General features: G+C 39.9%; 3 protein-coding genes across 4 annotated transcripts; 2 read left to right on the top strand and 1 right to left on the bottom strand.

Annotated features, from left to right (window-relative positions):
• Positions 1-893: 893 nt before the first annotated feature.
• Positions 894-6,370, top strand: paf1 (PAF1 homolog, Paf1/RNA polymerase II complex component). Its single transcript, XM_008280644.1, has 14 exons — positions 894-1,132; positions 2,360-2,392; positions 2,517-2,609; positions 2,695-2,816; positions 2,920-2,986; positions 3,069-3,170; positions 3,283-3,388; positions 3,573-3,641; positions 3,904-4,007; positions 4,101-4,217; positions 4,368-4,496; positions 4,738-4,843; positions 5,390-5,474; positions 5,589-6,370. The coding sequence occupies exons 1-14, from the start codon at positions 1,086-1,088 to the stop codon at positions 6,017-6,019; spliced, it is 1,611 nt and encodes a 536-aa protein (XP_008278866.1). The 5' UTR covers positions 894-1,085; the 3' UTR covers positions 6,020-6,370.
• Positions 6,371-6,559: 189 nt separating this feature from the next.
• On the bottom strand, positions 6,560-12,036 carry gmfg (glia maturation factor, gamma). Its single transcript, XM_008280641.1, has 8 exons — positions 12,031-12,036; positions 8,544-8,634; positions 8,018-8,114; positions 7,823-7,872; positions 7,689-7,738; positions 7,470-7,552; positions 7,206-7,279; positions 6,560-6,750 (listed from the first exon to the last, which is right to left on the bottom strand). Exons 2-8 carry the CDS (start codon positions 8,544-8,546, stop codon positions 6,679-6,681), a joined length of 429 nt encoding a protein of 142 aa, XP_008278863.1. The 5' UTR covers positions 8,547-8,634; positions 12,031-12,036; the 3' UTR covers positions 6,560-6,678.
• samd4b (sterile alpha motif domain containing 4B) lies at positions 10,027-24,305 on the top strand. 2 transcript variants are annotated; one of them, XM_008280643.1, is made up of 13 exons: positions 10,027-10,351; positions 11,722-12,162; positions 12,311-12,745; positions 12,999-13,241; positions 13,383-13,492; positions 13,812-13,898; positions 14,262-14,535; positions 14,817-14,902; positions 15,206-15,321; positions 15,593-15,785; positions 16,333-16,459; positions 20,254-20,337; positions 21,285-24,305. In XM_008280643.1, exons 2-13 carry the CDS (start codon positions 11,967-11,969, stop codon positions 21,311-21,313), a joined length of 1,980 nt encoding a protein of 659 aa, XP_008278865.1. In that variant the 5' UTR covers positions 10,027-10,351; positions 11,722-11,966; the 3' UTR covers positions 21,314-24,305. The 2 variants fall into 2 exon arrangements, with proteins under 2 accessions (XP_008278865.1, XP_008278864.1); XM_008280642.1 differs by having other exon boundaries at positions 12,311-12,781.
• Positions 24,306-24,347: the final 42 nt, after the last annotated feature.

Genomic DNA, 24,347 nt, shown 5'->3' with positions numbered 1-24,347 from the left:
CAACTAAAACATCTCTATCTGCTTATGAACAGATAGACATGAAAACCCTGGCAGTGTATGAGGGATGGAAAATGAATTTGCATGCAAGTCGAAACATTTCCCAGTACAGATGGATGTGAAATGAAACATGGAGTGACTTGATTCATTTAAAGCTTATCCTGTCTTACATGTATCATTCACAACACAAAATAAATATTTATTATTTGAGGAAAGTGGCCTCAAGTGTGGGAGTAACAACAAAAAATAAAAATGGAAGTCATTAAATGTATGTCAATTGAAATATTGACACTTGATTGAAATTTTATTTTAAACCTTGTTGCTCTAATAATTCACTGAGTTGTGTTAGATTGTACTGTCTGCCATTCACAATACCTAACCTGACATTTATAGTTTACAGCGTTGGTAAAAATCTGATTTAAATTAATTAATTCGCTCCATTTATCAATTCACATACATATTTTTTTTAACTGACGTGTATTTTTATTTTTTATTTTTTTGCTTGTACTCTTCACAGCAGTGGTTTTTGCTTTTTTTTTTTTAGAGAGACGTGCAACAAAGATGGCATGTGTATGTATGTGTGACAGGAAGAGAACAGTGTGGAGAATGTAAGACATGATATTTCCAATGGGAAAAAAAAGGCAAAGTATACTTATATATTGCTCCTTGCAAGCCTGTGAGATTATTGGTCTGCCAGACTTTTTTTTTTTGTTCCCTTTAGATATCTTACAAATAAAGGGTTTGCTGTTGAACAAAACCAGTACAGTTGGGTCTCTTTCTGTAGCTGAAATGAAACACACTTTAAATTCATATGCTAAAGTTTTTACAGATTAAGCTTCACCCCTTCCATGCCTGGACAGCAGGGGTCGCTCGACATTAAAGCAGCGCCTCCACAGACCTGAAGGTTTCAATCCACTTCCGGGTTGTCATCCCGTCCTGCCGTGAGAAGATGCATTATGAACGGAGATAGATCTATTAGTTGTGTGTAGTCTAAAACCGATAGTAGATGTTATAATTTGGCGCGATTGTGTTGGTTAGTTGTTCAGACAAACAGCCTTTCTTTTAGCTGTTAGCAGTGTTTCGTAAACATGGCGCCAACCATCCAGACACAATCTCAGCGAGAAGACGGCCACAGGTACGTTCACAGCAGCCTGTACGAGTTGGTAAATACAACTGCTGGTCTGTACGAGGGAATTTATAATGATGTTGTGGAGTTAATGTTAAAGCAGCTACGAGTTAATGAAGCTGCTTGTATTTCTGTTGGGGATAACATTAGCCAACAATACCATTTAGCCAACTAGCTAAAACAAACAAAAAAAAGCTTGACTTGTGCTAGCATGCTTGCTAATGTGATTTAGCGTGCTCCAGTTAATTGTTTAGCGTTAATTAACCAGTTTGTTTTTAAAACTTTCCTTTAAGTGGTAGTAACGTGAAAATATAGGAAATTAAACAGATAACTATGTGTCAGTGGTAGGGTAAATCATTATCATAATCATTAAGCAACCAAACACCACAAACGCCACCATCAGTGAGTGTCTCAGTCATTATAATGGTAGCTAACACTGGCATAGCAACATGTGTTTGACAAACCTCTGAACTTCAAGCAGGTTTGTAGGCATCTTTTTTTTTCTCCTTTTTAAAAAATATTTTTACTCATTTTGGGCTCATTTTTCCACTGCAACGTAAAGTCCTGCACCTGTGTGGAAACAGCACAGCCATGGCTACACGTAGAGAGAACTAACGTCTACGCATGTGCAGGATAGAGCTCATAATGCCATGAATCATAATTAAATACATTTTAAAAATCCAAGTAAATTTTTTGTGATCTTACAAAAATAGAAAAAAGCCTGTAAATGGTTATTTTTGGTAAATTTCTGAATGAGACATGTAGAATAATGTGATTTTAAAGAAATACCACGATGTTAGGCTTAGATTTGGTTAATTTTAACACAAAATATGACTTTGTTTGGCTTTTACAGTTCATGGGTCTGATAAATTTCTATTTCTCTCTTTTTTTTTTTCTTTTTTTTTTTTAAAACAATCCTTTTGTACTGGGTTTTGGAGTTAAGGGTGTTAACCTACCTGGCAAACACCTCTTTTTGATCTCATTAGTGACAATGTGCTACCACCTTTACAGTACATTGTGGAATATGCATTAGGCCATAATGAGAGCTATTTAGAGACTTGATCATTTTTCTTCCTTTTGTTATGGTTTGGTTGAAATTATTTGCATAAAGGGAATAAACACAAAGGTGTGGTTCTTTAGTGTCCTGCACACAGTGGAACACAGATTATCAGTATGATCAGATTTAAACTATAAAAGATGATAACACATTTGACAAATGACTGTTTTCTTTTCCAGTCGGCCGTCCTCTCACAGAACTGTTCCAGAGAGGTGAGTCGATTTCACACACTTTTGTATTTGTTGTCGTGCAGTATTTCAAGTGTGCCTAAGGTATGTGTATATTGCTGGATGACTGCAATTGCATTTTTTCCCTCTACTCTTATGCCTATCACAGGTCAGGAGTTGTCTGTCGAGTAAAGTACTGCAACAGCTTGCCTGACATCCCGTTTGATCCCAAATTCATCACATATCCATTTGATCAGCACAGGTAATTATACTCACCCAGTTGTCTCTGTATTCTCTGTCCATAAATAAACACAGACACAAAACATTTATCTTTCTGTTGTGGGCAGGTTTGTACAGTACAAAGCCACATCTCTAGAGAAACAGCACAAGCATGAGCTCCTGACTGAGCCTGACCTCGGAGTCACCATTGATCTCATCAACCCTGACACCTACCGCATTGACCCCAACAGTAAGTCTCTAGTCGTTGTCTCAAGCCACGTGCTATTCTTTATTAAGACTTTAATGCTTTGTCAAATGACTACGTAGACTGATACAGTCTTTCACATTTTCAGTTCTGTTGGACCCCGCCGATGAAAAACTGTTGGAAGAAGACATCCAGGCTCCATCCAGCTCAAAGAGGTAAGGCTACAAAATACGCAGCTTCACCTGTCTGATTCCTCTGGACTTTTTCTAAGAGACATGTTCACTTCCTCCCTATAAGGTCACAGCAGCACGCCAAAGTGGTCCCGTGGATGAGAAAAACAGAATACATTTCCACAGAGTTTAACAGATACGGCGTCTCTAATGAGAAAGTGGAAGTCAAGTAAGTTGGATAAATGGACTCACCTTGATATTTCCTTATAGTGGAACGATATAAGAACACTATGCATATGTTTTTGTGTGTGAGGATTTACGTCAACATGTTATGTGTTTAGAATTGGAGTATCTGTCAAGCAGCAGTTCACAGAAGAAGAGATCTACAAGGACAGAGACAGTCAGATTTCTGCTATTGAAAAGACATTTGAAGATGCGCAGAAATCGGTAAGTGAACATATTATAAATGGCCCAAAGCTTTGCTGTTAAAAATCCTGTATTAGACCTGTTGTTAGAGTTTTTCTGTGTTGTGTAATACAGTTTGTGATGTTGGAAATCAGCGTATTAAAAGTATTCACAGTCAATGTTGCATGACTCGTAAAGGTGAAATTGTTGTTTTTTAAATCTCCAGATCGCGCAGCACTACAGTAAACCCAGAGTTACTCCTGTGGAGATACTACCTGTGTTCCCCGACTTTAAGGTGAGCTAAGTACCTAACAGAAATTATTTTACTCAATTTTATAGACTTTTGGAGTCCGTATGAATGATTTCAAATTATAGACCACAATCACTGTAGTCTCAGAAAGGTTAAAAGAACAGCTAAGCAAACACTTAACAAAAAAATCTAGAAAATGTACATACAGCAGTAAAGAACGCAGTCAGTCATTTCTCTCGTTTTGTTTGACAAAATGGCACTTTACCGATTTAGATAATAATGCTTTGTCCAATGTCTCTTTCCCCAGATGTGGATCAACCCATGTGCTCAAGTCATCTTTGACTCTGATCCTGCACCTAAAGACATATCAGGGCCCGCAGGAGTGGAAATGATGTCTCAGGCCATGATCAGGTATTTATAACAGATCTGTTTTCTGTGTGTTTTTTTTTTTTCTTGCAGAAGTAATCTTTTTGCATTAACTACACTTCATTTTGTGTAATACAGAGGTATGATGGATGAGGAAGGAAACCAGTTTGTGGCCTACTTCCTGCCCAATGAGGACACACTTCGCAAGCGCAAGAGAGACTGTGATGAGGGAATGGATTATATGCCAGAAGATCTGTAAGTGAAAATCTGGGATTGTTGAACATGTTGCACAGAATGAACCACTAATTGTTCCATTTTTTGATTTTTTTTTTCAGCTTAGCAGCAGAAACAGTGCTTGTGTTTGTATTATGTAAGTACTAATGTGTTTTATTCTTTATGTTTCAGGTACGATTACAAGATTGCTAGGGAGTACAACTGGAACGTCAAGAACAAAGCCAGCAAGGGTTATGAAGAGAACTACTTCTTTATCTTCAGAGATGGAGATGGTGTTTACTACAATGAGTTGGAGACACGGTACGTACTCATCAGAGAAACTATTTCCTTTTCGTGCAGCTTGATATGATGGGAGGATGTTCTACTGTTATGGGAACATTTGTTGCTCGTAAGTCTTTTTTTTATGGGGGTTTAGAAAGTTTAATAGCATTGGTGGGGATCATGTACAAAACAAGCACGATAATCAGTACAAAATAATAAGTGGGGCTTCATGGGAAACTGTTTGGCCAGGTCCTCTGACACCTTTTGTTCTGACTTGTAGAGTGCGTTTGAGCAAGAGACGAGCCAAGGCTGGAGCACAATCCACCACAAATGCTGTGCTGGTGTGCAAGCACAGAGAGATGAATGAGAAGGAGCTGGAAGCCCAGGTGAGTTCACTTCTTTGTTTTTCATGTTCAGGAACATGCAGTGATGCATACGAACTTGAGTTTTGTACCACTTTCTGGACAGTAGTTTGTTACTGTGACTATATCCTAGAGTTGTGATAACTGAATAAAAACAATTATAGTTTTTATAGAACTAAAGGTATTGATGACAAGATATTAAGTTTAAAAAAAGTACATGAACCCATGCAGTATTTATAATATATTACATTTGTAATGTTGGTCTAATACAAGTGGTTCTTTTGCCACACATTGTAGTTACTGAACAAAGTAGATGCAACACAACAAAAGCACCTGTATGGGACGTGACTTGTGAATATCAATGTTTTAAAAACTGGCATGAGGCCAGTGTTTAATGTGTGAACAAGAAGGTGTTTCATACATGTTATATACAGATTTATTAATGCCTTCCAACGTGACAACAAAATAAAGATGAGTAGAAGTATATGTTGTATAGTACCAGCTGGATGGCTTTTTCCCATCTGTATTAGTGTATTGATAACTGATGATTCCTTTTATTCTGATTCTCAGGAGGCACGTAAAGCTCAGCTGGAGAACCATGAGCCAGAAGACGAGGAGGAAGATATGGATCTGGACAAAGACTTGCAGGATTCTGGTTAGTTTTCTTTTACCTGCTACTGGGTTTTACCAAATTTTCCACCTGTTACACTTAAGTAATGCTAAGTTATTCAACATCTGCTTTAAGTGATGCCTAAATTGTTTTTTCCAGGTGATGAGAAGGAGAAGGGCAGCGGGAGTGAGGCAGAGAACTCTGGTAGCGAATCCGACAGGGAAGATGAGGACCGCGAACAGAGGGGAGAAGATGACGAGGAGGAAGAGGACAGAGGGAAGAGGAGGAGGAAGGCGAGTGGCAGCGGCAGTGAGAGCGGCGAGGAGAGGACCAGAGAAATGCGAGATGAGGAAGAGATCTTCGGCAGCGACGACGACAGCGACGACAACGAGCCCAAGAACTCAGCCAGGAGCAGCGGGGAGGAGGGCAGCGATAGCGACGACGACGGGGGCAACAGAAGAGGCAGCAGGAGCCGCAGTGCATCTCCAGCACGCAGCGACCGCAGCAGCGACCATTCAGAGACTCGAGCTCAGAGTGGAAGTGGAAGCGAGAGAGGCTCCGACTCCAGCGATGCCAGTGACAGTGAATGAGATCCGTGGCCTGGACAGCAGGGTGACTGCCACCTGTCTTATCTGTATGTTCAGCTCCAAACGTGGCACCGTTGCCCTGCCAGTGAGCCTGATATTAGCTTAGTCCAGGGCTCTTGTTTGCCCATGATTACAAATGTCAAATTTGTGTGCAGGATACTCTTTGTATTTGGATGGGAGACATCTCTATTCAGTCCAGTTTTTATTTGTAGATTTAACTCCAACACCAGTAGCTGTTTGTACACCATTTCCCTGTTTTATTTGTCAGAAAGTCAGTACAGGATCATGTAAAAATTATAACTGAAACTGAAAATAAACTGCAGCTGACGTTTTGTAATAAACTTGGTGGTCAGAGGTTGTTCTTTTTTTCTCTCTCTCAGATTTTGGGACCTTCTAATTAGTCCTATTAGGCGTCACAGCCTGTTATAATCAGTTTAAAAAGTACAAATAATTAGAAAATATTCGGTTGGTCGATGCTAAGTTTAGACTTTTTCGGGAAAAATAATAGAATGATGCATAAAACAACTGATTTCAATGCAGAGCTGATTTGTGATACACTAATCATTTATTAACAATAACACACAATAACTGGAAATTAAATTGACAGTCATGTTTCACAAATTACTGTACATTATAGTACTGGAGATATAGACGATGCATATTCAGCGAAAAAATGCCAGCTGGTTCTTCAGCCATTCTTCTGTCAAATCATCAGCGTTTCTTGTCTCAAAGACCTCAGAATGAAGCAGAAAGTGTGACATTCAAAATCTAATTAACAGAACATCTTACACATTGGAAAAGATATGAACTCATCAATACTCAAGCTAGTTATTACAAGGGTGGAAGAATCAAAAACAAATTGCACATCTAAAGATATGCATAATCTTCTAACGGAGCAGCCAATAAACTTTGGTAAATAAATTAGGTTATGCTGCAGATTCAATAACTCGCGTTTTACTCTAATGACTGTGAGATACAAGTTTGAAAAACTGCCTGAGAGACCAAATGTAAGAGTGAGGAATCCACATCTGTGTGTTTTTGACAGATTTTCTGTTAAAGACACGTCTAAGCAAAAAATACACAGTGTATAAATATTAAAAATATGCTTTTTTATGACCTTACATATTTTAGATCTTCACTAATGTAGCACTATATGATAAACTGTGGGTCATAATTTTGTGATAATTACCTTTGTGAGCTCTGCAGCTTGGACCAGTCGATTCTTGCTGCCCGCATACATCATCTGCTGCTCTGGCTTGCACCCTATTAAAAGGAAATTGTCCAATAAATAAATGAAAAAAAAAAATCCAATGAATGCCACCTCAATAAATTTTAAGAAGTGGATTTTAGACTAGGAGGTATCTACTTCTTCAACAGTTATTCTACTAAGCAGTACAATGGTTTAATCAAAGCAGAAAATTTACTGTCCATTTAAAGCGCCATAACTGCTCACCCATCGGACTGGAGAATATGAAGCACAGAGGGTAAGACACCCTCCCATCAGCATGGACGTATTTGTAGCTGTAGACAATGAATGTACACGACTGTCAAGGAACTCCAGCTTATTGTTTCAGAGGTAAATTATTGCATGCTTGTTATCACATCAGTAGATTTTTTGTTGTTTTTTTTCAATTGAGGATTTTGCTAATCATAAGAAATTCAGTTAGGATATCTGGGTTGCCGCTCTGGAAGTTCTTCTCTCAACGCATCGAGTGAGATGTCCTAGAAGACAAAGTTGATTGTAAGTGACCTTTAAAGCAGAATTAGACAAAAAAATAAAAGATCAAGTGACCACGTCTGACTTGCCTCATACTCCTCCTCAAGGATAACAAGCTGCTTCTCCATGTCTATTTTCACTAAAAATGAAAAGTGAGTATTTAGGCTGTTAGTTATGTACTGGTATTTACATGCAATTTTAAAATGTTATGATCAAGTTACAAATGTGTTAAAAAGTGTAATATAGAAGTAACTATACATGCAGGATTACTATGTGACACTTACTTAGAATGGCAGCATTGTTGGTCTCTTTTCGAAATCTAAACTTTTTCAGTTTCTCTTTCAGGCTTTCATCCACTTCACACACAACCAGGGAGCTTGACTGCACAAATATGACATAAAAATATGAGTAAAGCTGTGTCAATCTAAGAAATTTTCAAATATCTTTACATGCTCTTGTGCTTCCAAAAACTTAAGTAGATTGGTCGACAGAATAGAAATAGAAAGAGAGAACTGTGGTTAAAGACATCTGCTCTGTTCAGATGTAGAGGTCTCTATCTACCTTGTTGGATGTATTAAACATTCATAGCTCTACTCTGACATATTGAGGGCAGGAAATGTTTTGCAGCGATATGCAAGAATGTAGTTTCCTGTGTAAAAGAGCAAGGGGGATGGTCGACTTGTGTCGCAATGGTTAAGGAATAATATATATATATAGATACACAAATACATGTATGTGACAGTCCATCAGATTCAGTAAATTTCAACAGAAAAGCGAAATCTTTCAAGCAATTGCATCAGTTTCACCTACCATTCTCAAAGGATCCTTCGCTGCCTCTGTGTCTTCAGGGTGACACCGTCTTCCTGAAACAGTTTGCGACAAACTGACAGCTACTCTCAGACTGTCAAGAGATCTCTTTTAGATGGCAAGGAGAGGGCAGACACACTGCAAGTGCATGCATCAGTGCTGCTTCCTCTTTTCACCGACACAAGATGACACCAGTGTGCGAGCTCTGCTGTGGGCTGTATGGAGCAGTCTGACAGACTTTCAATGCCTATAGAATGCATTAAAGTGAAAACACACATAGCAAACCAATACACTTTAGTTTGGTGGAGGAGATTGGAGTACTAAACTTAATATAAATCCATACTTTCTGAAGTTAAAGATGGTCATTTTCACCATATGCTATCGACACCAGTAACTTTCACTTCCCATTACTGCATGGGTGTAGACATCAAGCTTGCAGATTTATAAAAGAAATATCGACATAAGCACAATAACGAATGTGCAATTCAAAGTGTTGCATTCATATTCTTATTAATTTGAGTCAAAGTTTAGAAACACAAGCAGCGAAATATACCTATGCATCCAAATAAAAAAGTTTATGTTAATCACATGGAGTCACGGTGCATGCTATTATTAGAATGGCTTTGATTCGTTTTTTATTTTTATTTTTTTTGTAATTGTTTGATCACTGAAGGTGTAGATCAGTAACTGAACAGAAGATATGTTCAGTTAAAGCAAGAGGGGGAAGTGGCCCAACACAGAAAGCAACACAGACCACACAGCTCCACACTACATAACTGTCATATGCACAGAAAAATCTGCAGCTGGACAGAGACAGATTTCTTTTTGTGATTCATATATTAGAGTAGATTAAATGAGCAACTAAAGAATTTTACAGTGGAAACTAATTTTGCATCTCAAGTGGGGAAAAAAAAAATGCTACCATACTTTTTAATAGTGGAAATGTTAGGCATGTTGCAGCTCTAGTCACACGCCAGTCAGTGATTACAAAGCATCTCCTTTGCAATTTACCTGTGTGCTTATAAAAAGGAGCTCTACCTGCTTTATATCAGTATTACTATTGATATATAGGTCGATGGCTAATGGACAAACAAGCAGCATGGATGACATTTTGGGCTTTTGGAAACATGCATTTTTGTTAATTCATGTTTCGTATTTATAGACCAATAGGAAAAATTAAAAATATAATAAGCACATTATAATGCAAGAAATTAATAGGAACAGCACTGCTTTAGTAACAATAAGCAATGTTCCTCATTGCTGAAAACCAGATATTTCAGACAAAAAAATCGACAACATATATATGAATATATGATGCATACTTTCTTCTTGTTGTGTTTTATTATTTTCCATGTGGTCAAGGCCCATCGTCCCGACAGTTACTACAAGACAGTCCATGTCACGGAGGCAGCCTTTTTTATTTATGAGACTGTGGGCGGAACAAAACATTACGTACGTGTCGACGTATGACGTTGTGCCCACGTCTTACGTCAACTCAAAATCGAAGTACATTTCTCCAGGCGTACACTCCTTATTTTCTGTATTGCAATTAACATTTTTGTACATAAATTCTTTAACATGGTATGCTTGAAACCACAAAGGCTTGCCGCTGTAACGGAATATCCTTAAGGAATACAACGTATGGGATCGAAATCTACGCTTCTTTCAGCTAAGCTAGCGTTACTGCATCTTTTAGCAAAACTTGCTAGCTAAGAAGCTAGCGCTAGCACTTAGCTGTCCATAACCCACCGTCGAGCTAGCTATGCATTAGCTCATTAGCCTAGCTCGCTAACCAGTGACAACTGACAAAGGTAAACAACAAACCTTTTGAGTCCGTTTATTGTAAATCGCCACTCACATAACTTTATCCTGTTATCCAGCTACAACCTGTTGTCGATTAAAATGAGCGTTTATCGTTCCTGTTCGCACCGCTAAGACTGAAGTACCAAGCGGAGAAAAGGGGCAGCAACAGCGTCAACGAAAAACAATACAAATCCTCAATCCCTCATCACAGACTAGGCCGACCAAGCTAACTCTGGCTAACCGCTATCTAATGCTTAGCTGCCGGTTGTAATGTTCGCCTGTATCAATTTAGTAAACCTTGCAGACATAATAACAACCTAACAACAGTTTGCTGACCAGAGCTTTTATTAAAGCACTCAGCTTTGCTGTTAAATCAGTATTAGAGTCTATATTGTTACAGGTGCTACCGTTTGCAGTGTTGAGAGTTAGCAGTTTTGACATGTAACTAATGCTAACGTTACCCTTGCTGGTTAGTGATTATGTCTGTGCTACTTTTCCTCAGTAGCGGATAAACTGCATTATAATTAGCTGTCGTAAATACTAGGCACCGATGACCCTTATTCTTTGGGTAGCAGTCTGTTTTGGTGTTATGTGTGAAGCTTTACACTCGGCGGTATTGACCTGCTCTCTTATCTTCTTGATAACGACTTTGGCACACCTTTTGTGAATGACTTGCTGCTTTATCATGATGATATGACTCAAGCAGGGTGAGCAAGATTGGCACGAGTCTTGATGAAGTGATAATGTTTATTTGCAAAAAGAGTACCTCAAATAACTTAATGGATTGAATTGATTTTAGATATATTTCTCACATTGTGTTTAGTTTGGAACTTGTAAACCTGTACATTCCTTATCACTGCGATTCTTTGCACATCATAATAGACTGTTGTTCTGTATTTGGTGTTTGTGCCACAATCTCTGACTGTTGTATTATCCGTGGGCTTTTATGATAAAAGATTAGTCTCTTTATTAGTTCAGTATTTCACTCACTGAGACTCAATATCTAAGAAAATCATAACTCCTTTGTTTGCATCTTTGGAGTAGATTACTACGTTCCCAAATATGAACAAAACCTTTGTAAGATCACTGGATGAACACGAATCGATTTGCTTTTCCAAATCACTCATCTTTATTTAAACAAGCGATTCTTAGTTTATGCTGTAAAAGCTTTGTTATAGATAGGTTAGCAAATTTGGGGTTTGTTATACTAAACAAGTATTGCTTTTGATGTGATTTTAAATTTGAAGTAGACATTCAATGATTGTTGTCATAGAATTTTCACTTTTTATGTTTGTTGATTTAATTGTCACAGATGATGTGATTCTGAATATGCCAGAGTGAAAAAAGCTTTTCCTGTTTGTGTCATTACCTGCGACAGTTGACACACACTTTCAGCCTCAAGACAGCTTTCCAGAAATCCACACGGCATCCCTGTCTGCAGTTCCTTGTGCACCTGAACCATGTGAGGGCCCCTCGGTCCAGTCTGAGGGGATCCCAGGACTGTTGAAATTCAACCCCGCTGTGCGGGGCTGGACTCATCCTGTCTGTGTCTAAGAGAGCAGCCTTCCCAGTATCCCCCACCCCATCCACACATTCCTGTTCTCCTTACTGAGGAGACACGCCATGATGTTCAGAGACCAAGTAGGTATCCTCACAGATTGGTTCAAAGGCTGGAATGAGTGTGAACAGACGGTGGCACTGTTGTCCCTCCTGAAGAGGGTGTCCCGCACCCAGGCTCGCTTCCTTCACATCTGCCTTGAACACTGGCTGGCAGACTGCACCGAGATCCACATCCTTGAAGCTGAGGCCAACAATGCAGGTAGCTGAGAGTCTGCGTGTCATTATGTATTGTTGATTATTTATGATTATGAGACAGTGTTATTTCATTTTCTAAAATCGAAGAAGGCTTATTTTAAACAAGTGATAAAACATTAATCATTTGTAAATTCTCTGTTCCTTGTCATTAGCAATTGTCAGCCAGTGGCATCAGGAGCCAAAAGAAAAAGTGGTGTCCTTGCTGTTGTCCCATCTGCCACTGCTGCAGCCACGTAATAGCGAGGCCAAATGTGAGTACATGAAGCTGCTGCAGAAGGTCTTGAGTCACACGATTGAGAGTAGCCTTTTTGTGGAAGAAAGCAGACAGCTGCTGTCTTACGCACTCATCCACCCTGCCACCACACTGGATGACCGCACCTCTCTGGCCATGTGGCTGAACCACCTGGAGGAGCACCTTTCCAGTGGCTATGCACCCCGGCCCCCATCCAGCCCATACCATCCACGCCAGGGCTCAGATGAATGGCCCAGCTCTGCTGAGGCTCTGGACCCTGGCCATGCTTGGCACGACAAGTCCCCTTCATCCAGCACGTCTCCAGCAGGCCAGAATGGACACATGCCTTTCCCAGGTGGGATGTCCTCACCTATTAACAGCAATAATACAGGTAATGTTTCTCACTCATTGCTTACTTTCAGTTGAGGAGAAAACATGAGCAGAAAATAGTTTGGAAGGAACCTATGAAATATGTCCATTGTGGACATATCATCTATATTCTGCAACAGTGTCCACTGAGATACAATTCTTAGTGCTGTTAATGTTTCTTTTCCTGGGCAGGCTGTTGTTTCTGTTGTTGCTCATACATGCTGTGTTTCCCTTACCAGGTCTGGGTGGGCAGATGCAGCCCAGCCCTCTGAAGAAGCCCATGTCCATTATTCCTTCCAGTCCTCAGGCTTGTGGCTCTGAGTGGGTTAACCAGGATGACACAGGGGGCCGACAGAACTTCATTCCAACAGATCATGCACCCCTTTCGCCCCAGAGCAGTGTAGCCTCTTCAGGCAGTGAGCAGACAGAAGACCAGGGCTCCGCTCGTAACACCTTCCAGGAGGATGGCAGTGGCATGAAAGGTCAGAGTTCTTTACTTTACCGAGCCAAGGCCACTCCCAGCATTTGGCTCTGGCTAAAGCTGTGCACAGCCAACAGCTGTGATGAGATGTGCCAAAATATCTCATTACTTTTTTGTACCTTTTTTCCCCTCTTTGTATTAGATGTTCCTGCATGGTTGAAGAGTCTCCGCCTTCATAAATATGCATCACTTTTCTCCCAGATGACCTACGAAGAGATGATGATTCTCACAGAGCAGCACCTGGAGTCGCAGGTTTTTAAGCCTCCCTTTTACATACAATGGGGGCCAGGCTTTGATTATTCTACACTCCTTATCAATTGTGAACATTACTGTCCTCAGACCTGATACATCAACTCTCAATGAGGCATGAAATTAAACAACGCACCCTACAGTTATATTGAGCCAGTCACACATACAAATGGTGCGATTTTGCGTCTGCCCCTTGGCTTTAATGAAACAGATGGTGATTCGGTTTGTTATTTAGTAACTGTATAAATTGCCCAGTGTTCCCACGAGAAATGACTTGCCTGCCTCTCATGCCATCTTGTTATTTTCTATCTCTCCTTTTTAGAACGTCACTAAAGGAGCGCGGCATAAGATTGCCTTGAGTATCCAGAAACTGCGAGAGAGACAAAGTGTACTCAAGTCTTTAGAAAAGGTAATTCATATGGGAGGATAATGTGCTTCTAATGCTGAAAAAAAGGAGCAACTGTGTCTTTTCTTGATGAATTTTCACAAAAATGCACTTGAATATGTTCTCGGCGATGATCATGTGACAATTGATGTGAGTCCATCAGGAATTTCCCATTCTGCTTGTTGGCATAGAAACAGCGCTTGCGGGGATTCAGTGTCTTCCTCTAAGACTTTTCAGTGGAGCAAATGTTTGCTCGACTAAAGCTTAAATCCAGATTTACAGTGTGGATATTGTTCTGTCTGCCCACAACACAACCCTTATACTCAAAGTTTGCTTTTCTGAATAGCTTAAGCAACATATGATGCTCATGGTGCCGTCTCTTATCAGGATATTTTGGAAGGGGGAAATCTGCGTAACGCCCTCCAGGAGCTGCAGCAGATCATCATAACACCCATTAAGGCCTACAGTCCTCCCAGTGCAGCACAGCCTGCATCAGACACCAATACCTCCCCTTCGGAAGCCACAAAAACAGGAGCAGACAAAGAGCCGGCCTCAGAGGGCTTCCAGTCCCACAACCCACCTCCCTGTGATGGAGACTCCTCAGTCACACCCATCTCAGACGGTGACATTGCTGGACAGTTCACCCGTGTTATGGGTAAAGGTAAGAATATGGTGTTAGATTTTTTTTTTTATACGCTCAAGTTAGATGTGGTTATCTCAGTTGTGTTGATAAGAAATGATTTTACAACTTTAACACAGACAGACAGCCAACAGCATAACAAAATACTGCAATAAAAACATTTAGGTTCATGTCAGTGTTTAACGAAAAAACACAGATACTTTACAAACGATCCATTTTCGCATACTCACAGATCTGCAGATATCCTTCACATTTACCTTGTTTTAGTGAACATAAATTTATAAACCCTTTTTTTGTTTCAGTGTGCACCCAGCTGCTGGTGTCAAGGCCGGATGAGGAAAATATCAGCTGTTACCTTCAGCTAATTGAGAAGTGTCTGACACATGAGGTGAGATGCTGCTGAAGATTTTTTTTTCTTTCATTTGCTTAACATATGCAATTAATTTGTGTACATACAATTGTGCGATGTTGTAAATGCACCCAGTGGCAGTCTTACAGCACAAAAAATACCTTAAATAAGGCTTTTCAGAGATAGCATAGCTGTCAAAGAATACCTGTATTTTTTTCTCAACATAAAACTTGCCTTTTCCTTGAAAAATCACAAATTCAAAAAGCATCTCCAGAACCTATGCTAATGTGCTTTGAAAATCTGATGCCTTTTTTTCTTCCGCTGTCTGGCTCTGCCTTTCAGGCTTTCACAGAAACTCACAAGAAAAGGCTGGTGTCCTGGAAGCAGCAGGTCCTCAAACTGCTCCGCCTGTTTCCTCGGAAAGCTATGCTGGACATGCCTGTGTACCGACAGAAAGGGTGAGATTGCCGGCCTTCTTTTACCTTTGATCTCCTTCTTTAGCAGGGGAGATGTCACACCAGCTGAATGTAACACTCTCCCTGCACTCATCCTACACGTAGCTGTTACTTTGATTCTCATTTCTTTCCCTTCTTGCTTTCGCTTTCTATTTCTCATTAAAGTCATCACTAGGATTTCATGTGTGAAAGCTTCAGCAGTTGAACGTGCAGTTCTCTCAACTGTCATTGATTTCTAATATAGGTTTCTTTTCTGTTTGTTTTGTTACTCCAGCTGGACCTATGGGTCCAACTCCCTCCCCACAGCAGGTTCTGTGAGTGGAGGTGTAGGGCGACGGGGGCAAAGGCAGTTCCAAATGACCCCTCGTGGACTCCCAGCTGGGCGCATGTGTCTTCCGGGTGGGATCGGCGGAGCGTCTCCACGCCACACTCTCACTAATCCTGCGTTGGCAGCCCAGGGTAGACAAGTCAGTATTCCTGTCAATGGCTGGATTTTTCAACATCGCTTTGCTGCATGTGTTGCTTTAACTTGTAGACAAATAGACCATGTACACGGTATAAAAAAAAGTCAAATATTTAAACAACTGTTGATTATTTATCACTTTGATACATTTTGATGACTTTTTAGAAGTTGTAGGAATTGTTTTTGTGCTCAAGCGTGACCTGACAACTTAAGGTTATTGAGAATAATTAATACTACATGTACTTTTGTAGGCCTTCGTATTTTTGAGAGTTTTTCCTCTTTCTTCCGCTCGCTTTGTCTGAAGATATTGACCCACTTCATGGCATGCTTAAGCAGTCACAATACACCATAGTCAATACTTGTTCTGAAAGTGAACAAACATGATTTTAATCAGTATACACCTGGCAGTGAAAGGGATTTGGCATTTAATATGATATGATTTTTTTTATTTATTTTTTTTTAATAGCTTAGCTGAAAGATAAGCAAACCTTGTCAACCTCCCTGGATAATTAATCGTTTGTGTAATTGAGAACTTGTGTTTTCCTCTACAGAACCTGTGGTTTGCCAACCCCGGGGGCAGTAACAGCATGCCAAGCCAGAGTCGCAGCTCTGTGCAGCGGACCCACTCGCTCCCTGTCCACACTTCCCCACAAACCATGCTCATGTTCCAGCAGCAAGGTAAAGTACGAGGTCAAGCCTCTTTTATTTTTCATTGGCATGCATATGTGCGCTCATGCATGCTGTCCCTGTCCTTGGTTACATGTTAAGAGAACATACTCTTTACCAACTATCTTTCCTGTTCAAATGTTTCCATATTTAGTGTTATCTACATGTCGCTCATTTAGAAATCCCTTCATTTTGGAAGTAAAATGAACAGTTTTAAGCTCCCCTGGAAGAACTTAATGGAATTGAGATTTATTGGAAGAGGTGTATTTGACAGCGAGTTTTGCATGCAACACAAGCGACACAACTTTGTAAATAAATTAGAAAAAAAAAATTAAAAAAGACCCTGCTATGGATTGGTCAGATGCCAGAATAGACAGAATAGAGGGCTGCTCTCCCTCTGTGCCAAGGACAAAATAACAAGACAGCTTAGCAGCATGTTGCAGTAAACAATCTGTCGCCTCGTACAATATACATAACCTTTGGGTTGCCTTGTCTTGTGTGCCAGATGCCACACACGAGTATTGCAAATTTACCTGTAATAGCTCTATCATGTTTTAACAGAGACAACGTAGGACATTTTAAGTAACAGAGCATTCTGTGTCAAAGCCAAAGAATCCACAACCTTGTAGATATATAAACCCAGCAGAGCTACAGTTTCCATGTCCACTGGTATGGACTTTGTCTACTTCTTGCGGTTATGTGCTGAGCTATATAAAAAACCAAAAGTGTGGATAATTAAGTGTGGCAAAAATAGTTGAAAATTTTAATTTCACACTAAACCCTAAAGACTGTCACAAGATCATCGACCATGTTTCCTTTTCACTGTGTTTAAGATGGCAACAGCTGCTGTTTTGCTATTAAAAGCTTCCTATTTAATGCAGTGACTCTCTAAAAGTGGCACATTCTAACAAAGGATTGTCCTTGATACCATGTTGGTTTGTTTATTGCAATATTTTCTGGAAAGTGCACTTCATTCACTAGTGCTGACATGCCTAGCGCCCATAGATCATGCATTGTGTACCTTGTTATTTTCAAGGTTTACTGTAACAAATCATAGCAAAAAATAAAATAAAAAAATACACACACACACACACACACATATATATATATATATACTGGATATTGGAAGGACTCCCCTTGAATGAGTGCCAGTAAATTCCTGCTTCTGTATTCTGTTAAAAGTTGTGTTCACCAGTGTTCTTCTGGGTACTCAAAGTGCTTTCTATTTAAAGCTGTTCAATGTCACTGTTTTGCAGCTGAATTTAAAGATCAGCCAAGGGTCAAACCTAACACCCAAATGGTCACTGCTGTCTGGTGTACTGAGGTTTCACTTTCCAAGCTCACCCAAACTCTGCCCTTTCTCTGATCAGTATTATATATCATGTCTGCATCCACTTGAGACAGATTGGAGTTTACACCTGACATCAGAATACATCTCGAGTGCATCTTACGTGACAACTTGTGATCACAGTTTGGTTTGTAAACAGGTGAAATGATGGCTGTAAACTGTGCTCTCAGTTGCTAACAAGCCATAAAACTAGGAAAGAGGGTCTCACCCACTTAGGTGTACAGACAGACCACAGTGTGCATAATTATTAGGCAAGGGAGTATTCTGACCTTATCATTATTTCTGTCCACGTTTTCCAACTCCAAACCATATCACCTTGAATGCTTGTTGGATTTAATCACTCTCAGATGTTGTGTATTTGTGTAATGAGGAAGGGTGTGGCCTGTAGGGATTAACACCTTTATGTTAAGCTGTGCATAATAATTGGGCAGCTTCATCACCTCAAGCGAAATGCTCCAGAAAGATGTCTTTAACACTTAAGAGTTAAAAATTAGAAAATGCCTTATAAACAGATTCCCCAGTCTTCATTAAGTGTGAAAACCTGCTAATCAAACGTTCTGGTGCAAATAGTCGTTAGAAGCGCAAAATCACATGGAGGGGGAAAAAAGCCATGAATAAACTGCCAGACTTGAGGAAAAGGAAACTCTAAGCTGCCAGAGAAATGCTATCCTCCAGTGCCACTATATTCCAGAACTGTGACCTACCTGGAGTGTCGAGAAGCACAGAGTGTGTGCCAAGTGCTCAGAGACGTGGCCAAGGTGAGGAAGGCTGAAACATGACTAGCACTGTTCAAGCATGGCGACGGGGCAAAAGAAATACCTGCCGAGAGATTTTTCAAGGGCTTGATCGACAGATGAAATGAGAGTGTCTCTTGACCGAGCAGATGGATGGGCCCGTGGCTGGATCACTAATGAACACAGGGCATCACTTCAAGTCGGGCGCTGGCAACGTGGAGGAGGGGTGGTGTGGGCTGTGATCATTAAGGAAGAGTTACTTGGACCATGGCAGGTCGAAGATGGACTCAGAATCAACTCCCCATCCCACTGCCAGCTTCTGGAAGATGCTTTCTTCAAGCAGCGTTACAGGAAGAAGTCCACAGTGTTCACAGTGGCTGTGATCTTTATGCAGGACAGTGCTCCATCACATGCATCTCAGTATTTCACTGCTTGGCTGGCCAGCAAAAGCTTCAAAGATGACTGAATAATACCTCGGCACCCCCTTCCACACCTGACTTAAGTCCTACTGAGAACTTGTGGGCTCTTGTTAAATGTGAGATATAAAGTGGGAGCAGACAGTGCCCATCTTTGAACAACATTTTCAGTGAAAGCTGATTGTGAACTGATGAAAATCTTGACAGGCTCCTTGGATGGAAGGCTCATTGCAGTAAATGAAAAGAGGGGTGGCTGTATTGGTCACTGAATATTTTTGAATTTTAAAAAACAAAACCTAATTGTCTTTTTGTGTTATTTATTTGGGAACAAAGAAGTGAGTTGGGAAAAATGATTTTTGTGACTTGGTTTGCTTATGATTCTTCAAAGAAAGAAAGAAATCTTCAAAGCACAAGTACAAGTTGTCTTTGAGACGAGAAGGCACAGCGGAAGCCAGGAGTCCGCCGGCTCATCATACAACGTAACAGATACTTAAAAAACAAACAAACAAAAAAGAAACCAGAAGCCCAATACAACAAACACCAGATGACCCAAAAAACAGCATTTACCTCGCATAATAATCCCAAGAAACAAACATATGACGAGTACAAGAATACAGACAGCAAATCACGCTGGTCAATGATTCTGGACACTAATAGCTGCCTGATAATTGTATTTATATAACATTTATATTTTCTAAAAGAAATACAAAACTCATTAATCATTTACATTTGAGGTTCAGCACCATTCTGGACTGGACTTGTTCAACAATAACCTTAATCCCGATTAACACAGTTTGCCTGTTAGGTTCACATGCAGCATACATTTCAATCAAATGGCTCAAAGTCACATATTGAAACTGACTTCAGTTTAACAGGGTCAGATAACATGATTATACTCTAACTGCATGAAATACTTGTAATCATTGTCTGTAGTATATAATATGCGGCGTTCTTTGTTTGGCCAACAGAACTATTCCTTGCATGTAGTATCTATCGTCTCTTTCTCATATTGTAATTGGGCTAAAAAAGTAGCTGAACACCACATTAACATAATGATAGTTCTCACACACATTGGCCAGATAAAGCGTACTTGTGTCCTGATAATGGAAATTGTTCTTTTAAAGTTTAAAAAAAAAAAAAAAAGGCAGGCTAATCTTCTTTGGACTTTATCTGTTCAGAGAAAAATATACTGCTTCTTTTGTACTCTTAGTGCTGGTAACAAAATAAATAAAGAAAAGACACTCGCAATGATAAGAAAATCTGTTTCATAATGTTCCTGTGGAGTGACAGTGTTTTTCATTTCCTCAGAATGCCAAGTTCCAGGTGCTGACCTGGAGATCAACCCCACGCTGGAGTCACTGTGCCTCAGTATGACAGAGCATGCCTTAGGGGGTAAGTGTCCTCAACAGCTCGGTACTAAATAGGCCACTGGCTGACAAACATCACACAGCTACCAACTAGACAACACCGCTGTATTATATAGTGTGTCTAGGCGGGGAGAGAAAAGGATTCAATGCTCAGTGACAGCCCATCAGGGAAAGCAACACATACGACTTTCTTCACACACAATTTCCCCTATGCAAACAGGGATGATGACTTCTCGAAATTATATTTCATCAGGTGTATTTGTGTCTTAATATTTAATAGCATTTAAATTATGCAATATCATTAGTGTGGTCACAGTTTAAGGCTCAGTACCTCTGTGTTCTCAAGTGTTTGTGAGATGAAATTTGGGTAAATTAAATTGTTTTCCTTCATTTACCAGAGATATGGAAGGTTATTGATTTTTTTTAAAGGCTTGTTCCGTCTTAAAGTATATTTAACAGCCTAGTTTGGCTCACTTTCTGGATGTCTGCTGTTTCTCCCACACTCTGATTTCTGTATTGATGTAAAGCTACTTGAATCAAAGTTTAGACTTCAATGTAGCACCCATTATATTATTTCAAATGTAATGTGGTGAAGCACTTGTAGAAAAAGGATGTGTGGCTATCCAAATAATTATGGTCTGGATTGTATATGGTTTCATTCAGCAGGAAAGTGTATCTTCCCAGCTTGTTGAACAAGCGTATTAGGTACTCAAAAAGGTGTGTAATAAATATAACAAATGCTATATCCAGTGGCTGAAAAATCATAAAAATGCATAAAGCATTCAGTGAATGTAAAAAATTTGTGGACACATAAAAAGGCATCAGTAACTTTTTCTGCCCCTGGAAAGGAGAAAAAGCAGTAGTTCTCTCCAGCAGTGACGGTACCTATTTTAAGGATGAAATATGGATAATACAGCACATTATATGGTAGTAAATGTCTTGAAACGTACTTATTTCCAGTTTCCTTTTCAGATGGAACAGATCGGACATCAACAATATGAGAAGAAGAAGACGAAGACGAAGAAAGGAAAAGATACACTTCAGTTGAGGCCTGTTCAGTTCCTCATCACCCAGCACAAAGATATACGTATGCTTCAGAAAACCAGGCAAAGCAGTCACTACAAAATGACAAAAAAACTGTGTATATGTTCTCTAATATTTTTGTACTTTATTATATACAACTAAGTTTATTAAAAATGGAATACAGATGATTATTATATTGCAGGACAGAGAAAAAGGTTAACTGTGCAAACTGCTCCATGTCACCTGCAGGACTGTGGCATGATATGCAGAGGCTACGTTTGCCTTGGTGAGAGAAAAACAGTGGATTGGTGCTGTCTTAAAGGGGCTCTGCCCTATGAGTTACTCTTCTTTTCCTTCTGCCTTGGAACAAGGCTTTCTATCCAAAACACACTGACAGCCACAGCACCACATAATGTGTAGATTCAGAAAAATTTGCAGCCAGAAGTAAGGCACTTTTATTAAATTATCCTTGATATTAGGCACTAAACTGTAATTGGCCAAGGATATACTCACTGAGGTTCACTTGTAGACAGGTGTTTATATACAATTCCTATCCAAAATAATTGTTCTTTAATCAGCGCTGGTCAGGGCTCGTGTTGGTTAAAACTTGGACAGCTTTCCTTGGCTCTTCTTGTCCTCTCGAGAGAACACGTTTTTGTGGCAAAGGCAAGAGAGGGAGGAGAAAAAGGGTTTTTGGAAAAGCTTGTAGATCAACCACAGGCATACCTTTTGTCTTGGTGGTGTTCCCATGAACAAATAGTCAAAGTAGAAGTGACTGTCCTCCTCTAAACTTCTACAAAGCCAAAGAGAAGGGTTGTGCGATTGTTAATTTGAGAAAGATATTTGTAGTGAAATGCAACAGAATGATCTAATTTTTTTTTCTTTTTTTTTTAAAAAGAACAGCGGTTTGAAGAATTTATGCCAGCTGCAATTTGTCTGTTATTTTATGCCCTACTACATAAATGATGATGAATCTCATTTTGTGCCGAGGAATCCCTAGAGGGGTAAGGGCTGGGGAGGTTTGTACCGTGAGAGCTGATTTGATATTGCATTGATAAAAGCGAGGAGGGCAGAGTGTTTTCAATTTACACTCTAATACCGGGTGAAAAAACTAAATGAAAACTCATCTCAACCCTCTGGCCCCCTTATGATTGGCTTTGGAAAATGAAGCCTGATCTTGCAGTAAAATGCTCCGAAGCGCAGCGCCTCACCCTCGCAGTGCCCTCTTCCTCAAATGGCCAACGTGATGATTTGATGAATCATACTTTTCAAGGTGCTTGACGATGTCCATATTTTTCTGTTTGTGTCTCGGTGTGTTTCAGTCTCAGAACCCTAACATTATCATGTGGTATCAGTGTTGAATCAAAAACTGTCTTATACAGCCTCTGTCTGTGAATGTGGCAGAGCCGGAGGTGCATGTATGTGTAATATGGTCTTAACTTTTTGATCACTTTTGGTTGCATCATAAGGCAGGGATAACCATTCACATATTATTTCAGCAGAGCCATAGGAGGTCTGTCCTAGTAAAGATGGTTATTTACAGATATCTTTTCCAATTGTATTTTTTACTCTCCCTTGATATTGATAACTTATGCTTATTTTCTATAACCGCATGTTTTGCCACACTAATACAGCACTGTTGTAGATAGAGGACATGGTGGTTGATGGTGCCCAGTGTCACCAACAGCTAGAAGAGCAGAGATCTTGCAACTAATGTTGTATGTTTATATCGCCTAAATGTCACTGTTTACATCTCTCTGGGATAATGCCCCGTTCATGTTATGTGATGTCATGAATAATCCATTGTCTCACTATGTAACACATTAAAGAACTGAAGCCTTCTCACACATGAGCTGGCTGGGTAGAGCCTGAAAACAACAACAACAAAAAAAACAAAAGTCCTCTACCCTCCCCCTAATCTGTGGACTCCATATGAGTCTCAGTAGTTGTTTTTTTTTTTTTTTCTTCAAATGATACCTGTATGAGGCATGTAACACCTGCTTTTCTGGGTCATGCGGTGACGAGAAAGAATAGCTCCTCTGGCCTTGTGATTAAACTGTCAGCTGTCATGTCCTGATAAACTGTTCATGTGGTGCCTGAAAATGCTCAGCTCCAGCATCCTCGATATGTTTGTTTTAATAACGATCTCACGAAGTATTCTAGTCATGGTTTTCTTCAGAGCAGGCTCTTGGATAGATCTGACTTAGTAAAAGCATCACACTCATTGCCCGCAAAAACAAAGGACTTCAGTGAGTTACCAATGCTGGCTTTAAGACTCAGCTCTTCTTATTTTTTAACTCTTCACTATACTGTATATCAACTGTGTTATGTTACAAATGGCTCAGATTAACCTTTTCATGGCCTCTGTTGCTTTGGAAAGCCTGCTTATTACTGCAAACGGTCACAGAGGTACAATGCGGCAGATTTCGACAAGTGTGTTGATGATGATGATGATTTTGCAGCAGGGGATGACGATGCTTATCTGAGCCACAAATGATGTGATTATGAGTAAACTGAACACTAATAACAGGCCAAGGAATATGTTTACTCCATGTTTACATTCCAATGATGCGTGAAATGAGTTGGGAAATGCACTTCATGAGTTCAGCCTGGTGTATTTGAACATACCAAGCATCCACTAGGAGGTACAGAGCCTGTGTCATATGGAGACGTCTACCAAGTGGTCCTGAGATCATGTTAATGTCCCTGCCAGGCTTAGTTATTGAATTAATGCAGCCAGCTGTAGGCTACACTGCACATCTATGTCTTGTACAATTTATATTTAATTCTAATAACTCCCCTCCCCCTCCCACCCTCCAGACATTTTCTAATATTTTATGAACCTTTTTGCATCACATGCTTACACTCTACTTTTTTACTGTCACTCATATGTGTGAATGGTCTGAAGTGCAACATCCGTCGGATCATTGACAGTCCAAATAAAGAGGTTCAGTTCTTTTTGCAACTTCACTTGTGGTCTGTGTTTGTGTCCATTCACTTTGTTCCACATTA

Source organism: Stegastes partitus, unplaced genomic scaffold (genome assembly GCF_000690725.1).
Source record: "Stegastes partitus isolate 25-593 unplaced genomic scaffold, Stegastes_partitus-1.0.2 Scaffold204, whole genome shotgun sequence".
Taxonomy (NCBI): Eukaryota; Metazoa; Chordata; class Actinopteri; family Pomacentridae; genus Stegastes; species Stegastes partitus.
This window is presented reverse-complemented; position numbering and strand designations above follow the sequence as displayed.

Coding starts and splice junctions, on each gene's coding strand:
- paf1 (XM_008280644.1), top strand. CDS start 1,086: ATGGCGCCAACCATCCAGACACAATCTCAGCGAGAAGACGGCCACAG. Junction 2,987..3,068: donor GCTCCATCCAGCTCAAAGAG/GTAAGGCTACAA, acceptor CCTCCCTATAAG/GTCACAGCAGCACGCCAAAG. Junction 4,218..4,367: donor GATTATATGCCAGAAGATCT/GTAAGTGAAAAT, acceptor TTTATGTTTCAG/GTACGATTACAAGATTGCTA.
- samd4b (XM_008280642.1), top strand. CDS start 11,967: ATGATGTTCAGAGACCAAGTAGGTATCCTCACAGATTGGTTCAAAGGC. Junction 13,493..13,811: donor AGCAGCACCTGGAGTCGCAG/GTTTTTAAGCCT, acceptor TCTCCTTTTTAG/AACGTCACTAAAGGAGCGCG. Junction 14,536..14,816: donor CACCCGTGTTATGGGTAAAG/GTAAGAATATGG, acceptor TTTTTGTTTCAG/TGTGCACCCAGCTGCTGGTG.
- gmfg (XM_008280641.1), bottom strand. Junction 7,553..7,688: donor CTTCCAGAGCGGCAACCCAG/ATATCCTAACTG, acceptor ACAGTCGTGTAC/ATTCATTGTCTACAGCTACA. Junction 6,751..7,205: donor AAGCTGCAGAGCTCACAAAG/GTAATTATCACA, acceptor CTTCATTCTGAG/GTCTTTGAGACAAGAAACGC.